Source organism: Thalassophryne amazonica, chromosome 17, assembly GCF_902500255.1.
Source record: "Thalassophryne amazonica chromosome 17, fThaAma1.1, whole genome shotgun sequence".
NCBI lineage: Eukaryota > Metazoa > Chordata > Actinopteri > Batrachoidiformes > Batrachoididae > Thalassophryne > Thalassophryne amazonica.
This window is the reverse complement of record NC_047119.1, coordinates 48,920,803-48,933,081: the sequence shown is the minus strand read 5'-3', so window position 1 is coordinate 48,933,081 and position 12,279 is coordinate 48,920,803. Positions and strand designations below refer to the sequence as shown.

The following is a 12,279-nucleotide window of genomic DNA, read 5'->3' as shown; positions in this document are numbered from 1 at the left end:
TTACATACTCAGTGACTAATAATTAATAATGTTCATGTATCCGTCCCCTGACTTGTAAACAATAAACATGTTCACAACCACTTTTCTTGAAACTGATCAGAGTATCAATATTTTTGTGGTGTGTGTGTGTGTGTGTGTATCAAAGAACCTTTTTGTATTGTAATTTGGGACATTTTAAAAATATTCTCATTATACATAATGATACATGATTATGCATTTATAGTGCCTCCAGAAAGTATTCACAGGGTTTCACTTTTTCCACATTTTATGTTACAGCGTTATTCCAAATGGATGACATTCATTTTTCCTTCAAAATCCCCCATAATGTCAATGTAAAAAAGGTTTGTTTGTTTTTTTTTTATTTTTGCAAATTTATTAAAAAAAAAAGCTAAGAAGCCATGTGTGCTGTGTATATTCACAGCCTTTGCATTGAAACTCAAAATTGAGCTGTTTCAACAGATCATCCTTGAGATGTTTCTACGGCTTAATTGGAGTCCACCTGGGCTAAATTCAGATGACTGGACATGATTTGAAAAGTCACACACCTGTCTACATATAAGGTCTCACAGTTGACCGTGCATGTCAGAGCACAACAGCATGAAGTCAAAGGAATTGTCTGTAGACCTCTGAGACAGGATTGTCTCAAGTCACAAATCTGGGAAAGGGCACAGAACCATTTCTGCTGCTTTGAAAAGTCCCAATGAGCACAGTGGCCTCCATCGTCTGTAAGTGGAAGAAGTCTGGATCCACTAGGACTCTTCCTAGAGCTGTCTGCTCATCTAAATGGGCGAGTCAGAGAAGTGACAAGATCCTGATGATCAACCTGTCAGAGCTGTAGCATTTCTCTGTGGAAAATGGCAAACGTTCCAGAAGGGCAACCATCTCTGCAGCAATCCTCCAATCAGGCCTGTATGGTAGAGTGGCCAGACGGAAGCCACTCCTTAGTAAAAGGCACATGGCAGCCCACCTGGAGTTTGCCAAAAGACACCTGAAGGACTCTCAGGACATAAGAAACAAAATTCTCTGGTCTGATGATACAAAGATTGAACTCTTTGATGTGAATGCCAGGTGTCATGTTTGGAGGAAACCAAGCACCATCCCTACAGTGAAGCATGGTGGTGGCAGCATCATTCTGGGGGGATGTTTTTCATTGGCAGGAACTCTGAGACTAGTCAGGATTGAGGGAAAGATGAATGCAGCAATGTACAGAGACATCCTGGATGAAAACCTGCTCCAGAGCGCTGGAGAGATCTGAAAATGGGTGTGCACTGACGCTCCCCATCCAACCTGATGGAACTTGAAAACTGCCCAAAGATAGGTGCACCAAGAATATCGTCATATTCAAGAAGACTTGAGGCTGTAATTGCTGCCAAAGGTGCATCAACAAATTATTGAGCAAAGGGTGTGAATGCTTATGTATGTGTGATTTCTTAGTTTTTTTATTTTTCCTAAATTTGCAACAACAACAAAAAAAAATGTTGTCATTATGGGGTGTGAAGGGAAAAATTGTGAGGGGGATAAATGAATTTACTCCATTTTGGACTAAGGCTCTAACAACAAAATGTGGGAAAAGGGAAGTGCTGTAAATACTTTCCGGATGCACAGTGTTTTTTGCACAAGTATTAAACTCTATACTTCAGATATTGGTTTACCAGTCATTCTGACAAGGAATGTATTTTATATCCATTTTGTAACTTGGTTACATTCGGGATTTAACTGTAATGTGTGTGTGTTGGGGGGGGGGGGGGGGAATGGTCAGACTAAGAGTTTTGCGATACATGCTAACTTAGTTCCTTCTTGCAACGTTGTGACACTAGTCATGCTTTCTAACGTCCCATATGCAAGGTTAATTCATTGAGTAAAATAATGATTTGCTGGAATGTTTGACCCTGTCACCTCAAAGGGGTCAGTATTGTGGTTTGTGATTAAGCCTCAGTGCAGATATCTCCAATCCACTGATTTTTGTTGAAATTAAATTGTGTATATGCCCTGCCCTTTCAGATTGGGATTGAGTTTCTGCAACTTCAGTTCTAACAGAAATGATTGTGTAGCAGAAATCCCGAGTGGGGATGATGACATGAAGAATGGCAAAACATGGTGATCGGAATTTTTACAATAGTTGCGTAACTCCTCTGTCTTTTTGTCTTCCAGGTCCATTGCGGTGTGATGGGCGGCTGGCACACCTCCTCTTTCCTCTTCTCCTCCTTCTGCGTGCGCCACTCTTACTCAGTTTTGGTGAGCGCACCTGCCCCAATAGTTGTCGATGTGAAGGAAAAACTGTCCATTGTGACTCATCTGGCTTCTTGGATGTCCCAGAAAACATCTCGGTAGGCTGCCAAGGTCTTTCCCTCCGCTACAATGAGCTACACACCCTGCTACCGTATCAGTTTGCTCACCTAAGCCAACTTCTCTGGATATACTTGGACCATAATCACATTTCTGCAGTTGACAGCCGAGCATTTCAGGGTGTGCGCAGGCTTAAGGAGCTGATACTTAGCTCCAACAGGATCACATCACTGCACAACTCAACATTCCATGGAATTCCCAACCTGCGCAGTCTGGACTTATCATACAACAAATTGGAAATCCTGCAACCAGGTCAATTCCATGGCCTACGAAAGATGCAAACCCTACACCTACGCTCCAATGGGCTGTCCAATATCCCAATCCGAGCATTCCTGGAGTGCAGAAGTTTGGAGTTTCTAGATTTAGGCTACAATCGAATCAAAGCCCTTACCCGCACCACCTTTTTGGGTCTGCAGAAGCTGATGGAGTTGCATTTGGAGCACAACCAGTTCTCAAGGATTAACTTTTTTCTGTTTCCACGCTTAGCCAACCTGCGGTCACTCTATCTCCAGTGGAACCGCATCAAGGTAGTCAACCAGGGCCTTCCATGGACTTGGTATACACTGCAGAAACTGGATCTTTCTGGAAATGAAATCCAGACTTTGGACCCAGCTGTGTTTCATTGCCTGCCCAATCTTCAAGTCCTCAATTTGGAATCCAACAAATTGTCAAATGTGTCTCAGGAGGCTGTGTCGGCATGGATCTCATTGACCTCCATCAGCCTTGCTGGGAACATGTGGGATTGTGGAACTGGCATATGCCCACTTGTGGCTTGGCTAAGGAATTTTCGAGGCAGTAAAGACCCTACGATGATATGCAGTAGCCCAAAGTTTCTCCAGGGAGAAAAGGTTATGGAAGCCACAAGGAATCATGGCATTTGTGAGGAAACGGACTATGTTCTAACTGAAACACCCTCACCAACAGCAGAGCTAATTTCAGAAGCAACTCCTGAACCAACCTTTGCGGTTCCTACTAGCAACGCTCCGCCAATGCCACCGACTAACACTCTCAACCATCTCCCTCCATTCAGACCTCAACCAGCTCCTTATCCCACCTTCCCAGGCCATATCAGCAAAGATCCCAGAGACTCCATTGCTCGCACTCGACCCACTCTAGGACCACCTCTGGAGATGGAGCACATGACTCTGCACAAAGTGGTTGTGGGCAGCGTTGCACTTTTCTTCACCCTATCGCTCATCCTGACAATTGTCTACGTGTTATGGCGGCGCTATCCCGGTGCTACCCGTTTGCTGCAGGAGCAACCCATGGTTGGGCGGAAGCGTCGCAAAAAGAGCCCAGAGCCAGAACAGAACCTGAGTTCCCAGCTTCAAGAGTATTACATGAGTTACAACCCTGCTGCCACACCAGAGGCACTGGAAGTGCTCGGCAATGGCACCGGTTCCTGCACTTGCACACTTTCTAGATCAAGGGAGTGTGAGGTATGACCCATCGCATCAACCTAAACTTAAAAACTCAAATCAAAACACAAAGGCTCAACAAAGAGGTAAATTACGTATACGCTGTTAAGACACTTTTGATTCACACTAATTACGTAATTAACTTCAAGGGTTAGATGTTTCCAATTACTCAGGGTTTTAAATTTTCAATTAAACCGCAAACAGGAAAATAACGTTGTCTAGACCAACAGAAGACTACATTACCAAATTTAGCAGACTCTGAAGTTAATGGAGTGTGAATTTAATGATTGAAACCAGCAATTATTCCACAAACACTATAATTTATCATCACAATATATATCCAGTCACATGTCTTGGTTGCCATGGTAATTTATCTTTGCAAGTACTTGCTGTAATGACTTTAAGGGAGCCTGAATAATTGGACAGTGTCTAACTCCCATTAAACAGACACTAACGTCACAGCAGCATGGCATGACTCACTAATGTTTTCCAGCCATTGGTTATTGAACGTATGCATAAATGTGCATGTAGGCAACCTGGCTGCAGGGGGGGGGAACAAACAAAAAACAAATACATTCCAGTGTTTTATGCAGTCTTTAACTGACTTTCAGAAAGTGAACGTTTCAATGTATGAAGTAGTTTGGTGTTGTTATCAATGCATGAGTCCCTGTGTGGGTGGCTGAATTAATACTGATCAGCCAGGATTTGACAGTTTGGTTTTCACATGCTAATGTGAGACGGCTTACTTGAGAAGCTTTTGATGCACATTAAAATGTGGCACAGATTAACACTCATTACAAATGGGGAAAATCCATTACTGCAGCTGAGGGGAGTGAGATTCTGTAAGAAGCTGCCTTTCAACTTGGAAGCGTGTTTTTGCAGAAGAGCACACGCACTTCCTCACGTCTGTGGGGAGATTTATGGTAATCTGCACAGAAGCGCAACAACGTACGTAGTTCCCAAAACTAAATGGGGGGCGCCTTTGCGAGAAGTGAGAATGTTTATGAACGAATGTAAACCACCACAAAAAAGTATTTTGCCTCCATTTCCCTTTGGACATAGAATGAAAAAATTGGTAACACTTTAGCATCATTCAGTGATTATAGCAATTCCTCTGGCATTTTTTTCTTTTCAAAAGGAAAAATGTCTATTACCTGACCTGTAAATAAGCCCCAGCATTAACTGTGAAGCAGAGCCACTGTGCTTGTATGGCCAAACTGTTTTCTGATCTTTCCTGATGCATCACGTGGTGTTCCTTGACAGTTTTACAGTTTATGCACTGTGCAGTTTCTGATTGATTTTGTGAAACAGCATCTAATCAGCTAATCAGTGATAATGTCTGTTTACTATGCTTTTCACGACCAAAGAACTACTTAAAGTGCTGCCTGCCGCTGGTCCGGGAATCAAACCAAAGTCATGCATTTGGTGGTACAAGCACCAAATTTGGCATGATGATTCTCATGCTGTTACTCAGCATATCTGGTTGATTGGCCACTTTAAAATTCAAGATGGTGGCCATTTTCCAAGATGGCTGCCAAAATGGCCTATTGACAAGAAATGTTTGCATAGAAATGCTCCTATTTGATTGATTAAAATGATATTGTCAAATTCCATTTAGCCTTATTTTATTTGCTGTTTATGGTATTTGTTTTATTTTTCTTATCTGTCAGGTTAGAATGAAGTTTATTACATTTAGTATTAATGGTTTCCACCCAGCACGTTTTGAAAGTGTTCATCTCTTGAAATTACGGCCTGTAGGCCAATTAAAAGGTCTCATTTGTTGAATATATTGTTATAGTTTTTAATGGACAAATGGCAATTTTTGCCACTAAGAGTGTCATATTGTTAGAAAACGAAAATGAAAATCCAAATCCGGCATACCTGAAAACCTACAATTTGATACCAAGATCACACAGATCCTATAAGTAACATTTTTGTGAGGAAAAAATTATTTTGGGGTTGTTTTGACAGCCATCGTGAAATTAGGCAACATCGTGGATTTCACTGATGCTGTTAAACAGGCCCCATTGTGATATTAGCTTTTCAGTGTAAAAAAAAAAAAAGATCATTTTGGTGGATACCTTGGAAAATGGCCATCATCTTAGACTTTCAATTGGCCAATAGGCCAGATTTGTTAATTATTGTCTTGGTAATTGTCATGGCAAATTTGATGCTTGTACCAGCATTTGTACAATTTTGTTGTAAAATTGACATTATCTGCTCCATTCATGGAAAATGTTTGGTTGTAAAATAATAATGTTGTGATGGAAGCTCAAACTTTCATGTTCAAATTGACATTGTTCAGAAATAAAAAATGGTACACTGCTGTCTAACATTTGACAAACATCCCACACTGAGTTGACCTTTCTAAATTAATGGATCAAATGGTAACACTAGGAAGATGTCGCTATATATATATATATATATATATATATATATATATATATATATATATATATATATATATATATATATATATATATGTGTGTGTGTGTGTGTGTATTTTTTGCTTTGAGTCGCTACATTGGATGCATTAAAAATCCACACTGTTAATCCACACACTTAATTTGGCTGTTAAGTAATGTAACATGCAGTTCTGCTGTTATGGACGGTTATTGCTGTTGAGATCACGTAGTTTGAAACCTGTCTTAGTGGAGCAGATAAGTATGATTTTTGGCCAGAATTGTTCACTTGGTGATACAAGTATCAGATTTGGCATGAATGTTCTTCATAAACCAGTGTTTGAGAAAATAGTGCTGGCCACTTGAAAATCCAATATGGCGGCCAGGTAGGGGTCAATGAAGAATTACACAGGGGTCAAAATTTAAAAATTCTCCAGTCATATAACTGAATGTTATGGCGTAAAAACAGCAAGAATGGTGTCATGCTCAGTTGTCACGTTACAGGGTAACATGTTACATGCCATAGAGTCCAATGGACATTGATATTGTTTGACATTTACTTTGCAAACCAAGCATTCAACACAGTCAAAACTATTCCGTTTATTAATCCTATAAGTTCAACCAATAATTTGCACCACCTTTTACCAAAATTGTGGCATTTTAACTTTTGACTCCTGTACAAAATGACATTGACCTTTGTCACCATTCTTGCAGTTTTTACACAAAAATGTCAAAACATTCAGTCATAGATCATCTAAACTATACCTTTTTGGAATCTTTGTGACCAGACACATAATGTGGTATAGCTTTTAATATGATTGGAACCTTTTTATATTTTGACCCCTGTGCAATTCTTCATTGACCCTTACCTGGCCGCCATATTGGATTTTTAAGTGGCCAGCACTTTTTTCTCAAACACTGATTTCTGAAGAACATTCATGCCAAATCTGATGCTTGTATCACCAAGTGAAGGATTGTTTCAGTTATCTGCTGCACTATCTGTCTTAAATTACTGTGTACATAACACAGTTACTCCTGTATTCACCACTTTTTATGAACACTTATCTAAATTGTGAAATCGCAGAGGTTTTTGACTACAAAAACCAAATGTGTGCACCAGTGTCAGTCATATCCTCCAGATTTGTTTGCAGTTTCCCCACATTTAATGCAGCACCTTAAAATTAAGGTGATGCAGTTTTGTTAGAATGTGGGTTGATTGTAATTACTTTGTGCCTAAAGTACCTTTTTAACATTAAAGAAAACCCTTAGGAAAGTTCAACAGCACACGTGGGCCAATTAGGTTGATAACTGAAACAATTTGATGAGTTGTATAAAGTTTTTTGTGTAGAATATGGTGGGAAAAGCCAACGGGGCTCTCGTCTTTGTTGCAGCTGTAGTTGCAACTGACCCCCCCCCCCCCCCCCCCCCCCCCCCACTTTGGCGCTTTGGGAACATGTTCTACATTCAATAGTCAAAACCTTTTGCTTCCAGTCTTTCTAACCTAGAATCCTTCTTTCATCGGGTTGGGATGCTGGAATTGAAAACGCTCATTTGTAGATGCTCAAAAGTGAAGGACTTTTCATATAATTTAATAACGCTACATTTAAGATTTGTGAATAATTTGGTATTCCATTGATTAAAATGGATTAATTTGATTCTTTTTGAATTAAAAATGTCTGTTTTAATCAAACGCCCTCAACAGACTGGCATCCTGTCCAGGGTGTACCCTGCCTTATGACTGGGATAGGCTCCAGCCCCCCCACAACCTGATCTTGTATAAATGGTTGAAGATGAGTAATGAGTGTGTGTTTTAATCAATTTAAGCCAGTTGGAATCAGCTGTTGTACAACTACCGTCTATCTGAAGCAGCGTTCACTCACAGTACTTTAATAAAAGATATACAAAAAATCCTGTAGTTTAAATGAACCTTTCATTAACATTAGGGAACTGAAGTGTAGTTGTTTAAGCATATAAATTGAGGTTGTAAGTTTGAGGTTAGGAGGGAGCTCATTCCTAAGAACTCAGAAGAGATTACTGCTACATTAAAGTTTTGATAGGATTATAAATGGTGAGAAAGTCCGAGATAAAGGGAGTAATTAAACCATTCATTGCTTTGAAAACAGAGAGCTGAATTCTCTAATTGATTCTGTGATACCACAGAATCAATCATTGTGATTAGCTCACAGCCTGGATAACATCTTTTTATGGATTAAAGGAAAAAAAATGGCCTTATAGTAATCTAATCATCTTGGAGAAAAAAGTTCTGAACCAGTTTTTCCACAAATCCACAAATACAATTGTATCTATGTTGTTCCAAATTTTAAAAAGTTGTAATTATGTAAAACTTCAAATCTGCATCTAAAATAAAGTCAGATTGATTCTACTATACTCCCTGTATTTCACAGATTTATAATAACTATTAATGAGTTGTAGAAACCTTTTAAGGATTCCAGTGACTTCAGTGATACATTTTAGCAACTATCAGTCAGATCAGTGGATAATGGAGAAATGAACAAGAACACTTGGCAAAACAACAGAATTCACTTTTTTTTTAGATAACCCAGCAAAGTGTAATGCGCATGAGTAAAAGCGCTGTGGCCCAAGAACAGGCATTTGCGGAACTCCAGTGCAGATTTTAGATTAATTGCATTTAACATGTATTATTGTTATTTAAATTCACCAACAAAAAAGTCGGGTTCTTTAACCCTATGTTACAACTCAAACCACTGTCACTAAAGCAAACGGGTGAGTTTTTTTGCCCACTAAAAATAAGCACCCGAGCCCTCAACAGACTGGCATCCTGTCCAGGGTGTACCCTGCCTTATGACTGGGATAGTCTCCAGCCCCCCCCACAACCTGATCTTGTATAAATGGTTAAAGATGAGTAATGAGTGTGTGTTTTAATCAATTTAAGACAGTTGGAATCAGCTGTTGTACAATGACTGTCTATCTGAAGCAGCGTTCACGCACAGTACTTTAATAAAAGATATACAAAAAAATCCTGTAGTTTAAATGAACCTTTCATTAACATTAGGGAACTGAAGTGTAGTTGTTTAAGCATATAAATTGAGGTTGTAAGTTTGAGGTTAGGAGGGAGCTCATTCCTAAGAACTCAGAAGAGATTACTGCTACATTAAAGTTTTGATAGGATTATAAAGGGTGAGAAAGTCTGAGATAAAGGGAGTAATTAAACCATTCAGTGCTTTGAAAACAGAGAGCTGAATTCTTTAATTGATTCTGTGATACCACAGAATTGTGATTAGCTCACAGCCTGGATAACATCTTTTTATGGATTAAAGAAAAAAAATGGCCTTATAGTAATCTAATCATCTTGGAGAAAAAAGTTCTGAACCAGTTTTTCCACAAATACAATTGTATCTATGTTATTCCAAATTTTAAAAAGTTGTAATTATGTAAAACTTCAAATCTGCATCTAAAATAAAGTCAGATTGATTCTACTATAATCCCTGTATTTCACAGATTTATAATAACTACGAGGTCTATTAGAAAAGTATCCGACCTTATTATTTTTTTCAAAAACCTTATGGATTTGAATCACGTGATTACATCAGACATGCTTGAACCCTCGTGGGCATGCAAGAGTTTTTTCACGCCTGTCGGTTATGTCATTCGCCTGTGGGCAGTCTTTGAGTGAGGAGTGGCCCACCCTCTCGTCGTTTTTTCATTGTTTAGGAATGGCTCAGACACTGCTGCTTTGTTTGATCAAAATTTTTTCAAAACTGTAAGGCACAACTGAGTGGACACCATTCGATAAATTCAGCTGGTTTTCGGTAAAAATTTTAACGGCTTATGAGAGATTTTGGTCTGGTAGAGTCGCCGTAAGGACGGCCCATGGCGCCTGACGGCGATCTGCGCTTCGAGGCGGCAGCGTCTCACTGTTTCAAGTTGAAAACTTCCACATTTCAGGCTCTGTTGATCCAGGAAGTCGTCAGAGAACAGAGAACTTTCAGAAGAAGTCGGCATGAGGAGTTTATTCGGACATTCCATTGTTAACGGACATTTTGTAATGAAAGAACGTGCGGGCAGAGTCGCATGTCGGGCCGGACCCGACGGCGGGGGGTCGCGACAGGAAAAACACCTCCGTTGGAAACCTTAACGGGCAAGTTGGAACATGCCCAAGCTGTTAAACAATTTCTCAGTTACTCACTTGTTGAAAGCCATCAAAAGCCGCCTGAATTTTACAAATGGTTTTCAACACGGAGGTGTTTTTCCTGTCGCGGCGCACACAGATTTGCCGAGTCATCACGGAAACGACTCGGCGAATTTGCGCGCACGTCTTTCATTAAAAAATGTCCTTAAACAGTGGAATGTCCGCATAAAGTCCTCATGCCGGCCTCTTCTGAATCTTCTCTGTTCTCTCACGACGTCCTGGCTGAATCAAGCCTTAAATTAGGATGTTTTCAGGTTGAAACAGGCCGACGACGGCGCCTGGAAGCGCTGCAGGACGTCCCGCTCCGTGGGAAGTCCTTACACCGACAGAAAAACAACCCATAATCTCTCATCAGCCGTTGAACTTATCACCGAAAACCAGCTTAATTTCTCGAATAGTGTCCACTCGGATATTCCTCACAGGTCCAGAAAAAATTTTGATAAAGCAACGCGCGCCGTCTCGAGCAGCGTGTGAAACAAAGTAATTCAGCCGAGAGGGCGGGACCACATCTCACTCAAGGCCTGCCCACAGGGAAATGACGTCACCGACACGCGTGAAAAAACTCACGCATGCGCACGAGGGTTCAAGCATGATTGGTGTAATCGCACGTCATTCAAATCCATATAGTTAAAAAAAAATAAAAGGGTCGGTTTATTATCTAATAGACCACATATTAATGAGTTGTAGAAACCTTTTAAGGATTCCAGTGACTTCAGTGATACATTTTAGCAACTATCAGTCAGATCAGTGGATAATGGAGAAATGAACAAGAACACTTGGCAAAACAACAGAATTCACTTTTTTTAGATAACCCAGCAAAGTGTAAGCGCATGAGTAAAAGCGCTGTGGCCCAAGAACAGGCATTTGCGGAACTCCAGTGCAGATTTTAGATTAATCGCATTTAACATGTATTATTGTTATTTAAACTCACCAACAAAAAAGTCGGGTTCTTTAACCCTATGTCACAACTCAAACCACTGTCACTAAAGCAAACGGGTGAGTTTTTTTGCCCACTAAAAATAAGCACCCGCACCTTACATGTTTGACATGAATCGTGCAAATTAATACAATGAAGACTGTGTGGCCTTGAAATTTTGGCAGTTCTGTCCAAAAGAACCACTTTATCTTTTACTAACACACAACACTTTCACCATCTTTAATCAACGGTGGTACCAATGTTATGAGTCTGTCAAGCTGGCGATGTGCTCTATAGGCACAGGGCTTTTTTTCCTTCATCAATTTTTTATTTAAAATTATGCATTTAATAAATGTCATTCTTATACAAACACACAAGACAGCTCACTCATAACTTTTGCAGCTATTTGAGGATTTATTTGGCGACCTTAAACTGCAAAGTGGGCGTGTGTGCCAGCATTAGTCTGATGGCAGTTTGTCATAATTCAAATATATTGTTCTGACTCTGACAGTACTGTTCTCTCTGTAATAATGCAAATCTTACCTGAGAAACAACCCCTCTCTGAAACACTGAGGGGTCTCCTGCAGGACTTTGTTAGGAGGATTTGACACCGTTGCTTATTTCAGTTGTTAAATAATTCAGAAGCTGGCATCAGCCAGGTTGGGTTTGATGAAAAGTGCCATATTGCTAGTCCGTGCAGCTGGCTGTGCCTTTCATTGTGGCTCTGAGCAGCACCAGCAGTCCCAGTGGATGGCAGCATGGAAGAACAAAAGTCAGCACAACACGTTTTCCTGCTGCAGCCAGGACTTAGTGAGGTATTGTCAGGACCAGTGCAGAATGGTGTCATAACCCAGCAGCAAAGCTGTGCAAGCAGCACATCAGTCACTTGTTTCAGTCACAGGAGTGTGAATGCAACTCCGAATCCCAGAGCAGGAAACACAGTCTTCTGTTCAGTGTAGTTCCAGTATTGGAGTTCCTGATGGTTACCAACTAATGGTTTGGCTTGTTGAAAGTGTAGAACTGTGG

At 40.3% G+C, this 12,279-nt stretch overlaps 1 protein-coding gene across 2 annotated transcripts in view; it reads left to right on the top strand.

The window, feature by feature from the left end:
• Positions 1 to 12,279, top strand: part of lrrtm4l1 (leucine rich repeat transmembrane neuronal 4 like 1) — a 184,264-nt gene that overhangs the window by 50,470 nt on the left and 121,515 nt on the right. Inside the window, exon 2 of one of the 2 annotated variants that reach the window (XR_004565981.1) lies at positions 2,152 to 3,850. Coding sequence is in view for 1 of the 2 variants with exons in the window: in XM_034192046.1 (XP_034047937.1) it covers positions 2,152 to 3,785 (1,634 nt within the window). In the remaining variant the exon portion in view is untranslated. The remainder of the gene's footprint in view (positions 1 to 2,151; positions 3,851 to 12,279) is intronic. The other variant, XM_034192046.1, reaches the window with a different exon arrangement.